The 19654-nt window shown below is 48.3% G+C and overlaps 5 protein-coding genes across 5 annotated transcripts; 1 reads left to right on the top strand and 4 right to left on the bottom strand.

The window, feature by feature from the left end:
* Positions 1-1426: 1426 nt before the first annotated feature.
* On the bottom strand, positions 1427-3750 carry FSUBG_2825 (calcium related spray; the record flags this gene model as incomplete). Its single annotated transcript, XM_036680640.1, has 2 exons — positions 1427-1460; positions 1514-3750. The coding sequence occupies 2 exons, from the start codon at positions 3748-3750 to the stop codon at positions 1427-1429; spliced, it is 2271 nt and encodes a 756-aa protein (XP_036541681.1).
* Positions 3751-7072: 3322 nt separating this feature from the next.
* FSUBG_2824 (uncharacterized protein) lies at positions 7073-9676 on the bottom strand (the record flags this gene model as incomplete). The annotated part of the gene is made up of 1 exon (XM_036680639.1): positions 7073-9676. One exon carries the CDS (start codon positions 9674-9676, stop codon positions 7073-7075), a length of 2604 nt encoding a protein of 867 aa, XP_036541680.1.
* Positions 9677-12056: 2380 nt separating this feature from the next.
* Positions 12057-13391, bottom strand: FSUBG_2823 (uncharacterized protein; the record flags this gene model as incomplete). Its single annotated transcript, XM_036680638.1, has 1 exon — positions 12057-13391. One exon carries the CDS (start codon positions 13389-13391, stop codon positions 12057-12059), a length of 1335 nt encoding a protein of 444 aa, XP_036541679.1.
* Positions 13392-15369: 1978 nt separating this feature from the next.
* FSUBG_2822 (SUR7) lies at positions 15370-16420 on the top strand (the record flags this gene model as incomplete). The annotated part of the gene is made up of 3 exons (XM_036680637.1): positions 15370-15635; positions 15688-16102; positions 16265-16420. 3 exons carry the CDS (start codon positions 15370-15372, stop codon positions 16418-16420), a joined length of 837 nt encoding a protein of 278 aa, XP_036541678.1.
* A 1518-nt stretch (positions 16421-17938) lies between these two features.
* Positions 17939-19507, bottom strand: FSUBG_2821 (signalosome complex subunit 3 COP9; the record flags this gene model as incomplete). Its single annotated transcript, XM_036680636.1, has 3 exons — positions 17939-19036; positions 19089-19298; positions 19343-19507. The coding sequence occupies 3 exons, from the start codon at positions 19505-19507 to the stop codon at positions 17939-17941; spliced, it is 1473 nt and encodes a 490-aa protein (XP_036541677.1).
* Between the last annotated feature and the right edge of the window lie 147 nt (positions 19508-19654).

Genomic DNA, 19654 nt, shown 5'->3' with positions numbered 1-19654 from the left:
GAAAGGGGGTACGGAGGGACCTGGAGCTTTACCTCTATGAGGTTACCTAACAAGCATTTATCACGACAACAAACGACATCTATCGCCAACTGCGACAGGCGCTGACCTTTTCATTATCATAACTCTCAACGACGGTGTTCCTCAATAATCTTCTATCTCTCTTTTTTCACCCTCTTAACCTTATCTCAAGCCTTTGCGCATTTTTTTTTTATCGGACTTGAATCGAACACGAGAGATCCTCACTCAGCCTCATCAGTCCATCAACTATATCTAAGTATCTACCTAGGTCTTCCCTTTGGCAATTCCCGTCAACAAGTCTTGTGGCTTTCAAAGCCTACTAGTCCAGAGACATTCGTGGTCTCACAAAATTCCATTTCTTGAATTTGATCTTTTCTGCCTCGCTTGTTTGCTTGCTTAAGTACCTTACCTATATACCATTCGTCATGTACCAATAGTCATACCACAGGACTTAGTGCAGTCTTGTTTTGTCTCTTTCTCACTATAACTTCAAGCCTCTCGTTTAGACAGAAAGCCTTACTATTCCGCTCAGATATGGAATAATCATTGTGTTTATACGGATGGTTGGGGAGGCTAGGGATTTGGTGTTTCTCTTCAACGTCCGAGGTGTTTCATGGAAGTGTGGATGAGTATTCGAGTCTTTCAATCCCTACGATGGCTGGTTTTGCATCGTCCATACCGAGCAGTGAGCTAAGATACATTGGATGCAGTCTCCATGGACAATTACTTCTCCGTCAACCACCGAAGTCCCAGTCACTAGTAAGGCCTTTTTCAATAGATGAATAAAGTAACGCACTTTTCACGGCTTGCGTTCAAACTTCAACCTCAGGCAGACTTAGGAGGCTATTCCGGGCCATTGTGTTTCACCTGGACAACAATCTGGTTATTGGAATTTTTTGTTTTTGTTTTGGGTACGAGTAATGGGAAGTCAAGCTTCCCACTGCCACATCCTCTAAGCTGTGGCATACTACCTCGGATATCGAACGTGAACTGGTGCCTAAGCCATCCCAATCCAGTGAAAAAAGTGCATTCCTCATCCCTTCCCGATACTGTTTATATATACAAAGCAAATACTCGCAAGAGCACTAGGGTTTCGATAATCGCCAACGCCGGGTCTCAACGCAGACGCCATCGTCATGCTTTCGACAAACCATCCAAAAATAAAATAAGTAGGACGAAACAAACAAGGAAAAAAGAAAACACGGTCTTGGCGTGGTCAATATCGATTAATGGCTTAAGTCGAGAGCTAACTCTCATCGTCTATAGCAGAAAATTCGATGTGTTAATGCTATTGGGCCGGCTCGCTTTTGACAAAAAGTCATCAAACCCGAAGCCTTCGCTCATAATGATAGAGGTCTCGGATGTAAGCTTGTCATGAGATAAGTAGATAGATCCTCAATTACTTCAATTAGTGCTCGTAACCAGCACCACGTTGCCAAGGGCTAAAGAGGGGTCAGCAGGTGCATCACTCAACTCGTCAATCGTGAAAGCTTACCTTGCATTGTTCTGTGATCTGTAACCGCCTGGGCTACTGTCACCTGCCGACCGTTGTTGAGAGAGATTGGAGGTTGACTGTTGGTATGGGTTTGGTGATGCATTGCGGAACGGGCTTGCTGGTCGCTGTCCGTCAGCAGGGAAAAGCGGCATCGCGGGGTTCACAGGAGACCGGGGAGGAACATCGCCCCGTTGAAATGATGTTTGGGACTGGTTGTTCATCTCCGCCCGCCTTCTCAAGCTCTCTGACGACACCGAGTCCTCCTCATCGAGATCGAGGTGCTTGTTGCTATAACCAGCCTTGTCACCTCGGGCAGTAGCAGCAAGAGCATCAAGCTCGGTTGTGGCGTTGACCTGGGTTTGAGACTTCATGAAAGAGGCACGATCATCGGCCATGAATTGGTATCGTGCATCAGGGTTCTTGCGGAAAAAGACCAAGGCCGTTGAGACGATAAGCATGAGAAGAAGAATGAGCGCGAATGCAGCATTCAAAACGAATAACACGACACCAACGACACCAACAACGATCTTAGGCAGCCCAAACACATTAGAAAAGATGAGAAGAAAGATGGCGTTGATGAAGTTGATGGCAGCAATCGCGATGTTGAACGAGTTGGTCGGTTTATCCATCCAAGGTCGAAGAACCGAGGCAGCAATTAAGAAACCGACCTCAATGATGATAAACCCAACTGCCTGTGCTACATCGTTCTTCTGAGCCAATGCAACAAACATAGCCTTGACCACAGTGTAGACAAGGACGGGAACAATGAAGTAGTAAGCAGAGGCTCGGAATTGAACATAGAGGAAACCCCACTTGTTGAGGGCCTGGGGATCCGAGAAAAGGATGTAGGCTGGGTTGCGGTGCATGGCAACAGAACGGCGAGCGATGCGAATGACCTTGCTGGCGCCCCAAGCGAGGGTGAAAGTCATTCCCAGGAGGAAGAAGACAGCGAGAACGACCTCAGCAGGCGAATCCTGTTGAGTGAATTCCCACAAACAAAGAATGACCATCTGAGGGAAGCCAATGAGTGTCAGACGGAAGAGAATGCCCTTAAGGACAGTCATCCAGCCGTTTCGAAATTCCAAAAATTTGTCTGGGGCCATCCACTTCTGACGAACGCACAGCTCGCACACACCCTTGAAAGCAGCAATAGCTAGACATGTGATAACCACGAAGATGCAAAAGAAAGTGAGACCCGTCATGAACAGGTTGGTGGTTTCAATCTTCGACTTGAAAGCGACTCGCTGAATACCGTACACGATATAAGTGCCATCCTCGGTTTGGATATTGGCGCGCTTGGCGAGTGCCCCAGCAGCATGACCGATGGGCTCCGTGATACTTCGAGGCATCATGGCGGCACTGCGTTTGAAAAGATCGATACTAGTAGAGGCAGCTTGCAAACTTCGCTTCTGAACCTCAACCGACACTTGGCGAACATTGTACAGAATAGACTCGGGTGTGCCGCCGGTTGCTCGTTGGTACCACGTAAAAATGTCCTGCATAAAACCAACACGGATGATTCCCATTGACCACTGGAAGTCCTGAGTCCAAGAGGAGACGATTGGGGGGAGTCCGACGCTGGTGAGACCAAGAATGGCCTGTGCCTGGAAGTAGCCAAACAAGGAAAGCGAGTTAGAAGCGACATGTGCAGCAGTGTTGGCGTGGCCAACTCCAGAAACAACGGCAGAAGAGATCAGACCGAGGCCGGCAATGATGGCAGTAGCCCACTTGACACCTTTGAGATCAACTGTTTTTCCGTTGGAAAAATCAGCTTCGACACAAGCGACGCTCTCGCCAGTACTGGACATGTTCACATAAACGCGGACGGTAGCGTCGAGATCAGGAACACTGTAGGCGATTCCGGGTACTTGTTTGAGATTTTCTTTGCCGACTGGCAAGTTGAACTTGAACGGAATTTTTCCAGAAACCATGGGACAGAGACCAGCAAGGTTGATCGTACAAGGGTCTACGGTCTGTTGAAGGAACTGGTAGCCGTATGCCGAGAGTCGAATGTCGAAGATGACCTTGCCCTGGATGGAAGAGGTAGCCACAGCCTTAACAAAGGCAGAGCCATTGTTCGGTGTCAAGGCGACATTGAAGAGCGTAGCTTTGAAACCGTTATCCTTTTGGCAACTGTTGAGCGAGTTGGAGTAAAGAATCTTCTCTCCAGAGACGGGTGAGGCCAGGGCAGCCACTGAGGCGAGAACCGCCAGTGGTTTCATAATACAAGACCACATCGTAACCACGTATCCCAGTGATGATCGGATTCCTTGTCGATCGAGTCGTTTCGTTCGGTTGATGGTTGGTTGTCGTCGTCACAAGTCCAGGGGTGGTTGTTGACAGTGCACTTCCAATCCTTCTAATAGTCCAAGATTACTAGTATGAGTCAAAACAAAGCCCACGGCAGAGGTGGTCGACAAAGTATCGGCGATGGCGACGGATTATGACCTTCCAAAGACGTGGATTTCTTCCGGGTTGACTTTGGATAGATTGATAGCGAGAGTGAGGCCGCGGCAATTGGTGTAGAATTAGGAACGGAGTAAGGCGATAATAAAGAAAGAAGTAAAGTTAATTAGCGAAAGCCCGAGGCGAGAAATCGTCTCCGCGACGAGGCGTGGCTGAAAGAGACAGCGTTTAGTCGTCTCGTCGTCGTCGATATGGGCAGGTTTTTTTCCGTTGTCGCGGATGATGAATGAAATGGGAGTTGTTGTGTGGGGGAAGACGAGAGGGAAAAGGAAGACCAGCGGCAACAGCCAAGGGGAGGAGTGAGGTGGAAGGGAGGGAGGGATCGGGAACCTGGGTTGCAATGGCAGCGGCAACAGGAAAGCAGGTACGACCTGGCCTGGTCGGCGCTCGTAATAGCGGCAAGTACCTTACCTAGCGAGTAAATTGATGCGTACGCGGTGCAGTCGAAGGGGGCCAGGGGGCGGGTGGCCCTTCACGAGTGCGGTGAAGCGGGCCCTGGGGGGACAGGTTTGGTTTAGCTTGGTCTTGGGTCCTGCGTGTGATGTGTGATAGGGGAGTCTTTTGCACAGAGACACGGCCTTTGTCTCTGAAGAACCGGTTCAACTGATGAGGGTTTCCTTCACTTTGTTGCCAGCAATAGTGAGAGGGGTTTGGCAGTGCTCAGCCGTCGCAAGGTCGAAGCCAAAGGCAAGAAATAATACGTTTTGTCGTATTCACATTCGTTGCGTCGTATTCAACTACCAAACGCAGTGTATCAATGCTAGCACGTCTCAGGCGCATGCCCCCTAGGTCAACAATCTGGAGGCTGTGCAGGTACTTGGAATGTGGCCAAGCGCTGGGCCAAGTGAAAGTCAATACCACGGATGCATGTGTGGATATGGGGTGACGATCTCGTATCGACTCTAACAGTATATACTTTGTGGGTACACACTTTGTTCCCCATCAGCAACAAGGCCTTACCCCTGGGAGACGAAGTCCAACTTTGTCTGTTCACTCCGTGTATAAAGTGATATGCTATACGTACCGAGGACGGATGTTTCGGGCTGGCTAAAACGTCGATTGAGTGAAATGTGAGTAACGACCCAATTGTTGCCGTAGATCTTGATTGCGCCGTTACTACAAACGCATTCAACAGATGTTGGTAATAAAGAGGCTGGCAGGACTAGGTAGTTGCTATAGCAGAGGCGACATCACGCTGCATAAGATAAACAAGGTCACCAGGCGTTCCTTGGTCTTTCGATGCGTGATCCACGATTCGGGCATTGAAAAACATCAGCGTTTCCGGTTTTTGTGCCATAACATGCAGTAGTGTAGCTAATCTTTATGTCGACGACTCTGAAAGGTCGCGTGGTTGGTCTGTAGCAGGCTTGTCAACAAAGCCGTCAAAAGCCAAGACCTGGGCGATTTCCCATGCCCTCAGAGGAATACGAACAATAATAAATGTTGTAACAATAAGGTAAGCCAAAATTGCCATGATGCGGATGCCACCTCCGGTAACCATGAGCCAGCTTCGCATTGTTACAGGATGGGTTTAATTAACTGAGGCTTGCACAGCCTCAGGGCCTCCTCAGAGGAAGTCTCTGTAACTTTGCCGATGCCCGAAGGGGTGTGGCCCTTGCTCCAAAAGCCTTGCATATCCTACTTCGTCCCCTTCAGGTGTGCCAATTCAGGTGTCAGGCCTTCCAAGACGCACCGATTTCAGAAAAGCACACACAGTGACAGCAATGGCGAGCGAATTGTGATAGTCAGGTGTGAAGAGGCTGTGTACTTAGATGCTGTCGCGTCCTGTCTTGGTTGTTCTTGGGCTAATATCGTGTTTTTCTTGGAAACAGTACTTTCGGCATCTCCGTCTGTCTGTAGGTCTACAGGAAAAATCCTGCATGGATGCGAGGCACTCACTATCACGAGTGGGAGAATGTGGTGAATATCTGTACTGAGACAGTTAAATTTTGCCCCTGTCAGACTCATGAGTACCTCTGATTCTGACCTCGTCTGAAGAAATGTCGAAATCAAGCTCAGTTTTTGAGTTGTCGATAGACTTTAATGAAATCAATCTCAATGATGATGCCAAGACTCTCATTCTTCTGTCACCTGCAAATCGTCTAGAACTCCGTTTCACACAGAGTAGTTAAGCTCATTGGCAGATGAGATTGGCGGCCAGCATCCTTAGAGGGAACACCACGCAAACGAAGGGTTAAGCAATGCTTCTCTCAATTGTCTGCATAGCTTGGGTCAACTTCTCTATACTCGGAGAATATCTGACCAAAATTATCAGATGAATCTCAAACTCGACAACGATGCCAATAGCCACAATTGAGTTTAGATAGCCAACGTCAGCCGTTCCCACACTATCGTAGTCATTTTCAACAGTGGAAATTCTGCTCATCAAACCCAGAATCGTCCACTCTCTTTCCCTATTGGATATCTCACATTCCAGATCTCCAACCCCTCACAGCCCCGATATTCAGGGGTATATTCCAGAAGCCAATAGTATTCGATGATGTGCCACTGTAATGAACGCTGTACGGAGTACAGAGACATTGAGATTGAAGAGAAGGAGATCCATTACGCATGGAAAGGCCGGCGTAATCCACCTGGGGAATGTCACTGGTCTTGTTACTGGACAGGCGACACATTTCTCAAACATAAGCGTCAAAAACTACTAATGTGGGCATGGACGCGTCAACTCGAAACCCTCTGATACGAAGATAGCAAGTATGATCGACGTGTTTATCCATTCAAAATTCATGCCCAGCACGTGTTAGACCCAAGAGCATTACACCAAGCGAGAATATGAATCGTCGCCATTTCGGTTCATCTTCATCCGAGTCTCATTACATGTTTCGCTCGTCGCATTCCTAGACAAAGCCATGCCTTTCTTTATCTTGATGCCTCTGTTTCGAGAGATCCTCAAACTCCAGCAACGTAGGCCTCAGATAAGAAATGGGTAAAACGGAACCATAGAATTCATCGCCAACGCCCAATGTCTAATATACCAAACTCCAGCCTTGAGCCGTCCAAATGTTGTGTATACCTGCCGAACTATGGCCATGCACATATCTGTTTCCATAATCTTAACATATATTGCGCGTTCTACAGCACATCCCACTGTGCATTCCACGGATTGTTCATCGTCGTATAGTCAACACCATGCTTGTAAGAACTAGTCAGTTCCTCCTGGTCCACTCCGCAGTGAGTCTGTCCATCTCTTCCAGTAAACCATCCTAGTCCATACGTCTTACCGTCATCAAGCTTCTTCGCCATCTCTGCGTTATTTAGCTTCGAGGTGCCCACAAAATTGTACAACATCTTGCTCTGGTGGATAAAAGCCAGAATTGACGCAATAGTGTTGGGCTGACGCGGCAGGAAAGGATGGCGTCGGCGGAAGAACACCATGTTTGAGACAACAAACATGTATATCAGTATGAATAATGTGGCGCCGAGGGTGATATAGAATGAGCGTATCGTCTCTTGTCCAGAGTTGAGTGATTCGCTATTCTCCTTATCATCCTTCCACTTCCCTTTATTCATTCCATATCCTGTGATAAACTCTTGCCCATCCACTGTTGCAAGGCTGGTTACAAGGATCGTCAGGAACTCAGCCATGACACTACCGAACCCAACAAGAAACACTAGAAAGTGGCCGTTCAAGAGCGCTCGCAGCGGCATATAAGCAAACGGCAGTGCGGTGTAATCAAGGGTAAGAACTTTTGAGTGCGCATGTCGCTTTGAAAGGATATAGTAAGGCTCCATCATACGAACGGATGTCTCCATCGCACCCCAGCACAGCTTGAGGATGACAGCTAACGCTGTGACGACCCAGGCAGCCTTGTCTGTGATGATCTGGGCGGGAGTGAAGAGAAATGTTGGGATCAATGCTACAAAGAGGATCAACCCAATGATGAAAGGGATACATCCCATTGGACGTAGCATCAGGGGATGCGGGTGCTCCGAGAGATGGGCGCCGTCATCCTGTTCGCTGTCCGTTTCCACCTTGGCGCTTGTGCCCTCGTAAGGTGCAAGCGATGAATTTCTCAGCATATATCGGCGACGCTTCAACTTTTGGTGAATGTCTTTATGCTTGGCTGTGTCCATATCTTTAAAGTCCATCAAGACATGGCTCACTACAGCCATGCTGGCTAGGCCAGCAATGCCTCTGACATCAGAAAGTAGGCCTGATCGTCGAGTTTGTAAAACATATAGCAAGCCGCACCCCATGGCTGCACATAACACCAAAGTAACCGTCAAAAGTCGCGACCAGACCGAGGCCACAAAAATCTCCTTCATGTTACTGGGGTTTTCCATGCGCTCCTTGCGGCTCGGTGTGAGTATGATCGACGCAGCTGCACAGGTTGGTACGAGGGAAACGGCGAGTGTTGAGGCAAAGGAAGACAAAGCTACCGCATAGTGGCCGAGCTTGATTGCTCGGAAAGGTCGCCAGAAGCTGTAACTTGTGACATAGTCGGCATTGATTGACTTGGAAGCCAGAGCACCCTGCTGTCTGGATAGCTGGTAGAAAGCCTCCAGGCGGCGGACTTCGAAGTCAGTAAACTGCCAGAACACGCCGAAAGTAACCGCGACTACTGTCGGCAAGAATTTGATTGCAAAATAGACAAAGGTGTCTATATCTTTAGGTGCCCGGAAGTTTACTATGGGCTTTTCATGAAATCGTTGGAAAAGGTATTCCTGCGCAATAGCCAACCCGACCGATATTATAATCAGCAATGTGAGATAGGGCCATCGCATTGTTGGAGGCTTCCAATTCGGTTGAGGGTAGAATATTTCCGTCTTCCCCTCCTTAGTCGGGAAAGTTGATCGGCGGAAATCATTAGATGCAACCGTGCTGAGTCCCTCGATGCTGCTCAGGTCGGCGCCTGGCCCCTCCTCTAATATCACCTCAATGACTTCTCCTTTTCGATTAGCTTCGTCCTGTCCTCTTTGTCGGATTGTCTCAAATCGACCAAGATGCTCAGGCGGCTTGCGGCGCGAGAAAGACCGCGACAGACTCCTCTGAACAGATGGGGTTGACGACAGAAGTTCGGCATCACGCATCTTGACGTCCGCATGAAACCCCTGGCCCAAACCTCCTGTCAACATCCCGCTAGCCTCTTGCGCCTGAAGCTTCTTCACGAAAACTTCATCGTGCGAGGTCATTGGCCCTAGCGCGGCGCTCAAGTCGAAGCCAGGAGACACATCATCCTCATCCTCCTTTATGGGATCATAGTGGCCAGAGTGGCCCATGGGGGCTGCACCACCAAGCAATGACAGATCGTATGCTTCGTCTTCAGTGTTTTCCTCTGGAATGGTTATTCCAAGAGATGAGCCGTATGCACGCTTGGCTCTGGATGGAAACCGTGAAGGAGGAGGCCCAGCTGCAGACACAGGTGCATACGATCCCCCCGCTCCATTGTAGCCAAATGATGCGGACCATCCAGACCCAGCAGCGTACGAATGTCCGTCATATTCCTGTTGTGGTGGGCTCGAGTTTCCCGCATAGGAGTCGAGAGACACCATAGATTCGCGGCCATGGAGCTGAGGGTACGAATTATCGTCGGAATACATTGTCATGGCAGAGACGCGATGGCTCAGATGTGGTTGGCTTGTTACGGGCCTTTGCGATGCGGTTGTAGAGCCAGCAGGATGATATGGCTCGTAAGTTTGAAAGAGCTTATCAGCCCGGTCATCTTGGTATGCCATATTGCGCAGCTCTTGTCATTATTGGGTATTGTTTGTGACTTTAGACAATGGATCTAAGCCCAGGGTAACAGTTCTAGCAATACTATGGTATGGATAGATCGATCGCTCGCGGTATGGTGGGCGGGGCACGACGCGCAAAAAGAGGGACGGTCGATCAGACAACGAAGGATTCGACGATGCTAATAGATTGTCGGTTATCGAGAGGGAACGAGCGATAGATAAACGAGAACTAACTACACAATGCAGAAGGGATGAGAAGAGAGGATATGATATGGAATGGACAAGCCTCCCCCTTGCTGAGCAACTTCAGCCGTTCAGCCATGAACGGTGATGAACGTCCTATTACGGATACCTTAGGTTCCATTAGTGGTTACCTACCGACCTTGGGATGGGTCAAACTAACATTGGCTAGGGACGCCCTAGACGCCTTAGGCTTCCCCGTCCAACCTCTGAGGGGCATGGTTGGGATCGGGCGGATCATTAACCTCTCTATAAGGCTGGGGCTGGACCTGTTTTTCTGGGTCTTCCCCCCACGAAAGACCATGCGAGGTCTCATATTTTGTCCAAGTGCCGTAATAACCCTCTTCAACCTCTGTCCTATGTGTTGTAACACAGCGCCATAATCAAGCAGTGCGACTTCTAGAGTCGCTTATTGACCCTCACTCAAGCGCTTGAGAAGTGGCTATCTTATATGAGCCCATGGACGCGAAAGCAATCCTTCATACCTCGGGGTTTTCACTTTCTTCGATCTAACCTTAGATGCATAGGTAGCTGCACTGTCTCTTGGGTTCTATTCGATCCAAACCCTTGCAGTAATTATCTATCCAATCGACAATTACCATAGGCGGCCTCCGCCCTTGGCTCTCACAAACAATCATACTGCCTTTATTATCGCACAAATGCGGATACTGTGTCCAAGACATCGAGGTCTCATTCAACTTCAGCTTTCAGCCTCAGAGGCGCAACTAGGTTGAGTCTAGCTAAACAGCCTTGTCATCAGCTACCGGAGATTTCCATAATACGTACTTGCGTTCTTGTTGGCAAAGCTGAAAGGGGCCTTTTCCTCTCCCCTCTTGTCTGTGCTTAAGGGAAGCACTGAGGGCAGTGGGGAGAAAGAGCGTGAGGTTTGTCACGCTCAAGGTACAGCAGATGTTGCGCAGCTGAGTTGCGTTGTTGTCGATGCTGTAATGCAACCCTACACAATGCGTCTTTTTGTGAATCCTCCCTCTCTCCCGCTGTTGCGGTACCTGTCTTACTGGCGGCATGTTACCTCTGTCGCATTCGTTTATGTACGAGCCAGGCTTGGCTTTTGGGTCCTTAGTGAATTGACCGATGCAAGCCACAAGAAGTGCATGCATGACCAGTTGTCTTGAATGGTGGTCTGTCGGCGGCTGTCTGTAGACCCTTGGTTTATCGACGGCCTTGTCAGGCTACAGTATAAATAGAACAGATCTGACCAATCACTGCATCTTCCATGTAGGTCCCGTACTGCCAGTCTTTGCGCAATGGTATCTGTAACGGGCTCTAGCGTCGACACCTCATCCAGTTGTATCACTCTCAACCTGAGCAGAGAATAACAACAGAACACACTTTCGGTCGGTAGCATTCTTCGGTTGCTTTGGGGTAGTTTTGGCACCCGGTTCGTGATTAGCGATTCATCAACTAACTTGTACAATAGTGAATTTTTTGCAAGTCTGGATAACCTCAAAACTTGGTGCGCGGAATTAAGATATACATGTCGTATATAACCCCATACCCTATAGTTATTTATGCCCAGTATGCGATTTGGTATCAAAACAATTCCACGTACAAAGTAAACACTGTCATATAGACACGAGGGTTGCCGTGACAAAACTTCGCATATGAGTATCGCGCATGATCTTATGCATCGGTTACAATGCGCTACACCAGTGCAAGACTCACTGTCTGTCTGCCTGCGTGTTGATGTGCATAGTGGGCAAATTTGAACCTAACTTGAAACTTGAACACAGCACCGAATTTACGCAGCATCTCACCAGAAGAGTAGATAATATATCGTTGGAATACGAGACTATGCTTCAAGGAAATCGTATCTGGAAAAAAGAGAATGCCGAACGAAGTTGACGTGGACATTCATACTGACTTAGATCGTTCCAAAATTGAACAGGGCGAGCTACGCGGTAAACCAACTTGATCTAAAACAAGAATTTGTATTCAGAAAATGAGAACTTGATTCACACATGCAAACACACCCTCTATTGTAAGCTCGTGGTAATACTGAACCTGCCCATAGGTCTTTGATCCCAAAACTTCCAGTCTATGCAAAACAAAAATCAATACGCTTCTATCGCTATGCGAACAGAACCACTAAGAAACTCGGTCATATATCCCATGCGCACATCTAGAACATGAGGTATGCTGACATCAATGCAGCTAGCAAAGCTGTCATAGACGCAGCTTGGTATGTACGTGGAGCCAGGCTCACGGTACCGCAACAACTGTCACGGTTGTATGTCACGTTATTCATCTGCGCAGCAACCTCAAAGACAGAGCCGGGAAAGCCGCCGTAATTGTAATAGTCCACGTTGAGAATATTGGGAGCCCGGCCCCAATCAGAGCGGCAGTTGTTGGCCGCAACACCCAGACTGCCATAGCCCGTGACGTTATTAGTCTCATTGAGTAGTGCCACGGCGGGGACCAGAATTTCGGCACCAAAGACGTTGAACTCGGCGTTGAGGTTGTGGTTCATGAGGTACAGGCGGTTCTTGGCTGATTTCTCGCTCAGGTCGGGAGGACGCTGGACAGTGCAGGGAAATTTGCGATCCAGGGGATCAAAAGGAGTCTCCCACATCTGTGTGAACTCGTCGAGAAGCCAGGGGTACTTCTTCTGGTCCGACACGTAGTCGATGAACATGATGACTCGCTTGCCACGAATGATCAGGTCTTCCAGAGTGGGCCAGTCTTCGAGGGCCATGGGGAGGTAAGGCGCCTGGTAGACATACTTCAAAATGCCAGTCTCTCTGATGTACGGCACGTAAAGATCGGGATGAGAGTAATTTCCATTTCCAAGAAGAATAGTGACAACATCGTATGGGTGGTTGTCAACCCACTTTCGTACTCTGGTTAGCCAGTCGGTGATGGGACCTGCATCAAGAAGATCACAGGTCGAATGGCAAAAGTGTGGCACTGATGAGTTGCTAGGGAACTGGATCTGGGCCTGAAGGAAGCGAATGCCATCATTGAGTTGTGTCTCAACCTCAAGCTCCTGGTTAGAACCAGAGTTACCCGGTCTTACGAAGGGTGAGTTGTGGCAGCCAACCATCGTGATATTGCCGTACTTGCGCTTACAGAGCTCGACATAATTGTTACAGGGCTGTGTGTTTGTAGGTTTTGATTTCGTCGTGGTAGTCGAAGTACCATTTGCTGTGGCGGTTCCCGTGCCAGTCTCTGTCAGGTTGCTGGTAATGGTAGTGCTATCTGTGACATCTGTGGGGAAAAGGCCCGTGAGGGTGCTCGTCAGTTGGTCCGACTCGGTGTCGCTGGAGCCCTGCAGTGTGATCTTGGAGGCATAGGAAGAATATGCGCCTGTGGGAGGACCGGTTTGTCGTGTAATTTTCTGTGTTCGTGTACCTCCAATGAAAGTGAGATCCGAAGACGCTGATAGATCGACTGTCTGAGCTGCCACTTGACTGGAAGTCAAAGCCAGAGCCGCAAGTACTGAGCTCCAGAACTTCATGGCGGAAAACTGTTCCTGAAAGAATTTGTGACAGGAGAGAATGTCTCTGGTAAGGCGCAGGATAAGTTGGAAGGGCGATAGGAGGGAGCTCGCTAGTCGCAACAAGCTTTACAACTGGAGCTCAAGGTCCACCTATTTCAAGCCGGGCCCGCGTCGATTTAAAGTGGTACAAGATCAAGGGAGTTCCAGTAAGCAAAGCAGGCCGAAGAAAGAAGAAACAAAACCGAGTTTTGCTCTTGATGAGGTAGAACAAGATCCAGCCTAGCGCGATCTGCGACGACTTGCGCAGTCCTGCCTTTGATCCCTGCTTGAGAAACACCAGACCAGCATCAAGAGAGCCCACTTTTGAGAACAACGACAGATCGGCGAGATGAGGTGGGTATGAGTATGATGCGTATTGTACGAAGAGTAACCTCAAGTACCTAGTCACTGTAGAGACCAGTGGAAGGATGTGATACGTGTGGGCGTGGCGGTTGGGAAGCCTCTTTTTTTGCACCGCCTTGCTTGGCTTCTTAGTCAAGACTCAAGAGCACCTATCCCAATCTTAGACGAGATTACAAATAAAAAGAGATCAAAATGAAGGACCCAAGGAGAAAAGGAGAGCGACTGCGTGATAGTTGCTTTGTCGCGACTTGGCAAAGACAGCAAAAATAAAACTAAAAATACTGAACAAATTGGCTCAGGTTAGTAGATTGTTAGTGCTTTCTTTGATGATGCGGCCTCACCCGCTGTGACATAATGACAATGTGTCTATGAATAAACAGTTAGTCCTCACCCTCTTAGCGGTAATAACGGCAGGAATTGACAGTGTCAATTGGCCAATGTTGAGCCGCAAAAATAAACGCACAAGTCATGTTGAGTTTCTGACTGTTTCCGTAGCGCTAAGAAAGTTGTCAAATACCCATACAGCGCTTGTTGTTCACGAAATTTTGCTGGATGGTGTTGAAACGCGTCATCATATTGGGCCGCAGCTAAGACCCAGCCGGTAACGCGGCACATCACTTCCTTTTCTTCACCTGAGGCTCGGTAGTTTGGAGCTAGAGGAGAAATGGATTGGATTGGATACCAGAAGACAAAAGCGAAAGCCAAGCACCAATAACCTATGATAGTGGCATGGCACCTCATATTTTTCTTGCAAGTCGTAAATCCAAAAACTTTTCTTAGGCGCCTATTCGAAATGACTTTATGACCTGCTCTTTAATATTTACTATACTTAGGCTTTTACCGACTGTGTGTATCATAATACGGGCGGCTGTCCAGGTTCTTCATCCAGCTGCAATAGACAAATAGAGATCCATTCGCTCAGCTTTCCCAGGTTCTGATGCCCCCTTACCCACGGACCCTAGGTAGGTATGTATAAGCCTTCCCTTTGCCGCTGCATTGTCGCTCCCTTAGCCTCCCTAAACTCCCCAGGGGTGCTGTATTGCAGGGGAAGCTCTCCACTGATGGAGGTGGTCTATCCCTTTTAGGTCAAGGTTTCGGAAAGGCCCACGACCCTTTTGGCCATGGATTTGGATGGATCCATGTCGTCTGGCAAGATCCTTGGAATTGGGATTTTCACTTCATCATGACGATTGCTCCACTATCTCTTTGAAAGCTGTCGCGCCTTGCTCGCTCTCCACGAACCTTGCAGCAGCTGGCGTTGACCATTTGGCTGGCCCACTTCGCAACGCATTTCTCTACTGCATACTCCGTACAACTTCTTCATCATCCTGTCGCTACCTTTCTTTTGTTCTCCAGATTACGAAGCCTTTCGTAACCCCGTTTGTTTCTTATGTTCTGTTTGTGGACTGTGTTGACATTCAACCGCACACCACTCCGTGATTATCCTTTCCTTTCATCTTTCTTGTTCTGTCCGTTATTTGTTTCATCGCTGGTATCTTGCAGCACAGCACGCAGTTAGAAGGCATCACCAACAAACGAAAAAGCCCTTTGGAAGCTCACTTCGATACCGCAGTGCCTACTTAGGTACCTTACCATGGCGAACGTGCATAGGCGAAACACAGCCTTCGTTGCTAGCACGCTATACTTTCTATCGATACCCTTCTTGATTCTCGTCATAATCGGCAATACCCATATCAATTCGACATTGAACGACATATACTTCTTTAAGCTTGATGTTTCTCAAGTTATACCGATCTCGGTCGATAATTCGAGGCTGCTTAATTCTGTTGCTCGAAGTTTAGGTCTGCATGACTTCTACCAGGTTGGACTATGGAACTTTTGCGAGGGTTACAATGATGAGTATGTTTCCAAGTATCACATGTAGTATACGATAGCTAACAACACAACTCAGGGGCGTTACCTATTGTTCTAACCCCAAACAATGGTACTGGTTCAACCCTGTCGAGATTCTCGTGAGCGAACTGCTCGCCGGAGCTCGGATTGCACTTCCTTCTGAGGCCGTCACTGTCCTCAACTTGCTCAAGATAGGCTCTAGAATCATGTATGGGTGTTTCATGGCCGGTATATGCATCGACTTTGTCCTTATCCCCCTAAGCCTCCTCGTTATTCGCACCCGTTGGTGGAGTTTGGTTATAACGATTCTCGCTTTCTGTACAGCAGTTCTTATTTCGCTAGGAGCTATCATTGCAACTGTCATAAGTGTTGCTGCTAAGGTCGCACTCACGGCGCAGGATCAGCTCAATATCAAGGCGAACATTGGCATCAAGATGTTTGTCTTCATGTGGCTGGCTGCCATCTTCACCGATGTGGCATTCCTGCTACATGCTGCCATGAGTTGCTGTTGTAGTCCAAATAGGGATAAGCCACAGAGTCCCCTACCAGAGATGAGGGCAGCGCACCCAAGCCTTCGTCATCGTAGAGGGCATAGGTCTTCATCACATTCGTCATAGGACGTTATGCGGATCTAGCTTCAGTTTCGAGGCCCTGCTGATGAACAAATTTGGCGTGGAAAGAACACCTTTGGCCCAGAATTCCAAGATGGTCCTGAAGCTAGACCTCTTGAAGTTCTGGGACCCGGACATGAAATCAAAAGCCGCGATAACGAGGATTGCGCGCTCATTTAGACTGTTTGGCTCATTGCATTACACAGAGCAGGGAATAATTGCTTAAAGCATGCTCAATTCAGGTGTTTTTCGCCTTGAGTACAAGGGATGCATAGTACATAGGATTTCACGGTATAGACGGGCGAGCGAGGTCAGGGAACAGGCCATCTCAAATGACTGTGTCGGGCTGTTTCCCACGCAGATGACATTCTTCCACGGCGTTAAGGCTCAAATAATAGAATATATACTGGAGAAAACATAGCATCGTAGTAATCGTTTCTGGATACAACTGATCCTTTTATCATGTCAGGATCTCTATTTCAATACTTCATGGCCTCAACTGTTAACACTATCTTGAGCTCGAGACACTCAACTTCGAGTTATCATTATGATCATGTTTCAGCACGAAGTGTACAAACAAATGGCCATATATCGTACACCTGATTATGAATTTTGATACAATCATTGGAAGAACAGGCCTTTACTTGTTGAGCGTTCTGCTAGCACACTTACTCGTCCAAGAAGCATCAATGATTTCGCATGACTAGAAGAAAGTCGACAATGACTGCCACACCGTTGGCCAATATTTCAGTCTTGATGGTCGTGGCCTTGGCCATACACGGTCTAACCAGAACTATACGACATGCTCAAAGCTCGAGGTCTTATCGACATCCTTGAAAGGGGCGTCGATGGCATTGACTTCAGAATACTTCTTGGTTTGAAGAGAAATCCACACCCACAAGATGAAACTTGTTCAAGAACCTGAATCTCTCGCAGAGATGATGCTGGGGCGATGGGCAACTATTGCAGAAGGGCCTTTGAGCGACTGCGCATAGACTGAGGACGAAAGACGTCACTAGAATCATGGCAGAAGGGCCAATGAAGGGGAAGGAGAGGGATGCCCGACCTGAGCCTATGATTCTGTCTAAGACTGGTAGGCAATGACAAATTGAAGCTCTAGGATAGCCAAGAGCTTACCACGCGCAAGATGTTGCATTACAACCACTACTATCCTAGCAAGGGTATATGGGGTGTCAAGATACACGAGAAGATTGAAGAAACGGCTTTCGAGGCCAATGGGAGAATTGGCAAATCAGAAGGGGTATCATAGAGAAGACATAATTGTCACTTGTCCTACACTCCATGATGGGTCCAGAATACGCAGAAAGAGGCGTGGATAATAGCGACAAATGGTAAATTGAGCTCAAGACATGTCCTTCAAAGTTGAGAATTTCGAACAACAGGATGAAGAGATAACCAGGGGCGGAAGACGGAATCGGGGGGTTAGGAGACCCTCATCAACTGGTGTTTAACCACATCCAGTTATCATTTGATAGGCTATCTAATGCATACAAAGTAATACGCCGCATCTTCATCTACCGTAACCCTTGCGAGCAGCATTATTGCCAACTATGGATGAATATGTCGCGTCTAGTGATGAGACGGTGAACTATGTATGGCTGCTTTTTAGAATAATATGCTCATACTGCTGACCATAGATTATGGCCATGTGAACATGCCTGTTTCTGAGCGATCGACTTAGGCAGTTGGTGTGATGCCCGTCATGAGGTCCTCATCTTCTATTAGAGAATCGAAGCCCACTCCAGGATCTGCAGGGTCCTTGTCTGCCCGCTTCTGTTCCCTGACAGCGTGCTTCACGTACTCCTTGCTATTACCCAGCCGTTCATTGGCTGCCTTGTACTGGTTTCCAAGACTTTCGATGTTATGGTAACACTGAGCAATCTGCTGGGCAAAGTTTGCCTCTGTCATCGCCTCATTGTCATCGTGGAAGTGCAGATAGAGTTCCCCACCATTGTTGCCCGGCTGCAGCTCGCCTTTTAGTAGACCGGAATGAATCATATCTTGAACTAAGCGTGTGGCAGCATCGTCATCTGTGAGAATTTCGCCTGTCTCGGCACTGAGGGTCGAGAGACGCACTTGAGAAATGGACATCCGCACATATATGTCGCGGAGGTTGATGATTTGCCACTTTGGGTATGCCGCCACTACCTCGGCAATCAACGATGAGGTGCCGTCTTCCTCCCAAACCTGCTGGTTAGCCTCAATATCCGCTTTGAGCTGCGCTGCATTCGTTGTTGTGAACCAAGTGGTGATATTCTTGTATGGCGTACTTAGTGTGGTGAAGGTATTCTTGGCTATCGTGGCAGTGTATGGTGGAATACTTGGCTCTTTTCCATCTTTGAGTAGCCCGACCAGCAACCATCGTTTGTACGCTTCATCCATGACCTTGCTGACGCCTTTGTCTTTTGCTGGGTGTGTAATGACGCGCTCCAGAGCTCGGTAGGCTTTGGTCCAGTCTCGTCGTGACATGTAGCATTGAGCCGCAAGGTGATTATACTCCAAGACGGCAGAGCTCTTCACATCGCCAGTAAGACCTGTGTCAACTGAAATGAAGGAGGCGGGATGCAGACTACTATCACACAAGAGTTTGGCGTCCTTCTGGCCCGCCATGCCGGGGTAGAACGTAAGATCGCAATCCAGAACCTTGAGAGCGGGCTCGATCCAGGATGTTGAATAAGCGATCTTTGCCAGTGTAAGATGGGTGGATGTGAACATGCTTCCTGTGGGATCGAGTCGCAGTATAGCAGCAGCCAAAGCCTCTACAGTAACCCTTGTCTAGTTTCAGGAAAGTTAGTGCCTTGCGATGCCATGGAGGGGTGGCGCGTACCGTAAACAGCGTGTCTGCTGGTATGCATTCAAGAAGCTTTCGGAAATCAGAGCCCACATATCGTATCTGGAGAGGGTTGAAGTTGAGAAGGAATCGGAGGGTCTCGTCTGAGAGTGTGCTTCGTTCGCTACCCTGTGCGGGGTTCGATGTTTGTAGTGAGAGAAGGAGGATGGCTTGAAATGTGATAGAGTCGATCGATGGGTCAATATTCTGGGACAGTTAGCTAGAATTAACAAAGATACTGTGAGATTTACTTGTAGGATTTGGCTAGCATTGGCACTGATGACTTCCCGTTGGTTCGCAATCAGCGACGTCACAACCGCGACATGGTCCCGAATAGCAGCATCATACTTCTTGACGGAATGGGCGGCGGCCTGAGTTGGCGTGAAGGCAGCTAGAACGGCCGCAACGGTGTCCATCATCAGCTGGGCTCTGAATACTCAGGCTGATTCTCAAATTAGTGGCTGGTTATGTGAGATGTATAGTTTGAATCGATGAAACTGTTACACTGATCATCTCCCTGTCATGCTCGCCAAAAACTCAAAGTGATGACGGAGAACTTTGTA

This window comes from Fusarium subglutinans (genome assembly GCF_013396075.1).
Source record: "Fusarium subglutinans strain NRRL 66333 chromosome Unknown NRRL66333_c0000025, whole genome shotgun sequence".
Lineage (NCBI taxonomy): Eukaryota > Fungi > Ascomycota > Sordariomycetes > Hypocreales > Nectriaceae > Fusarium > Fusarium subglutinans.
This window is presented reverse-complemented; position numbering and strand designations above follow the sequence as displayed.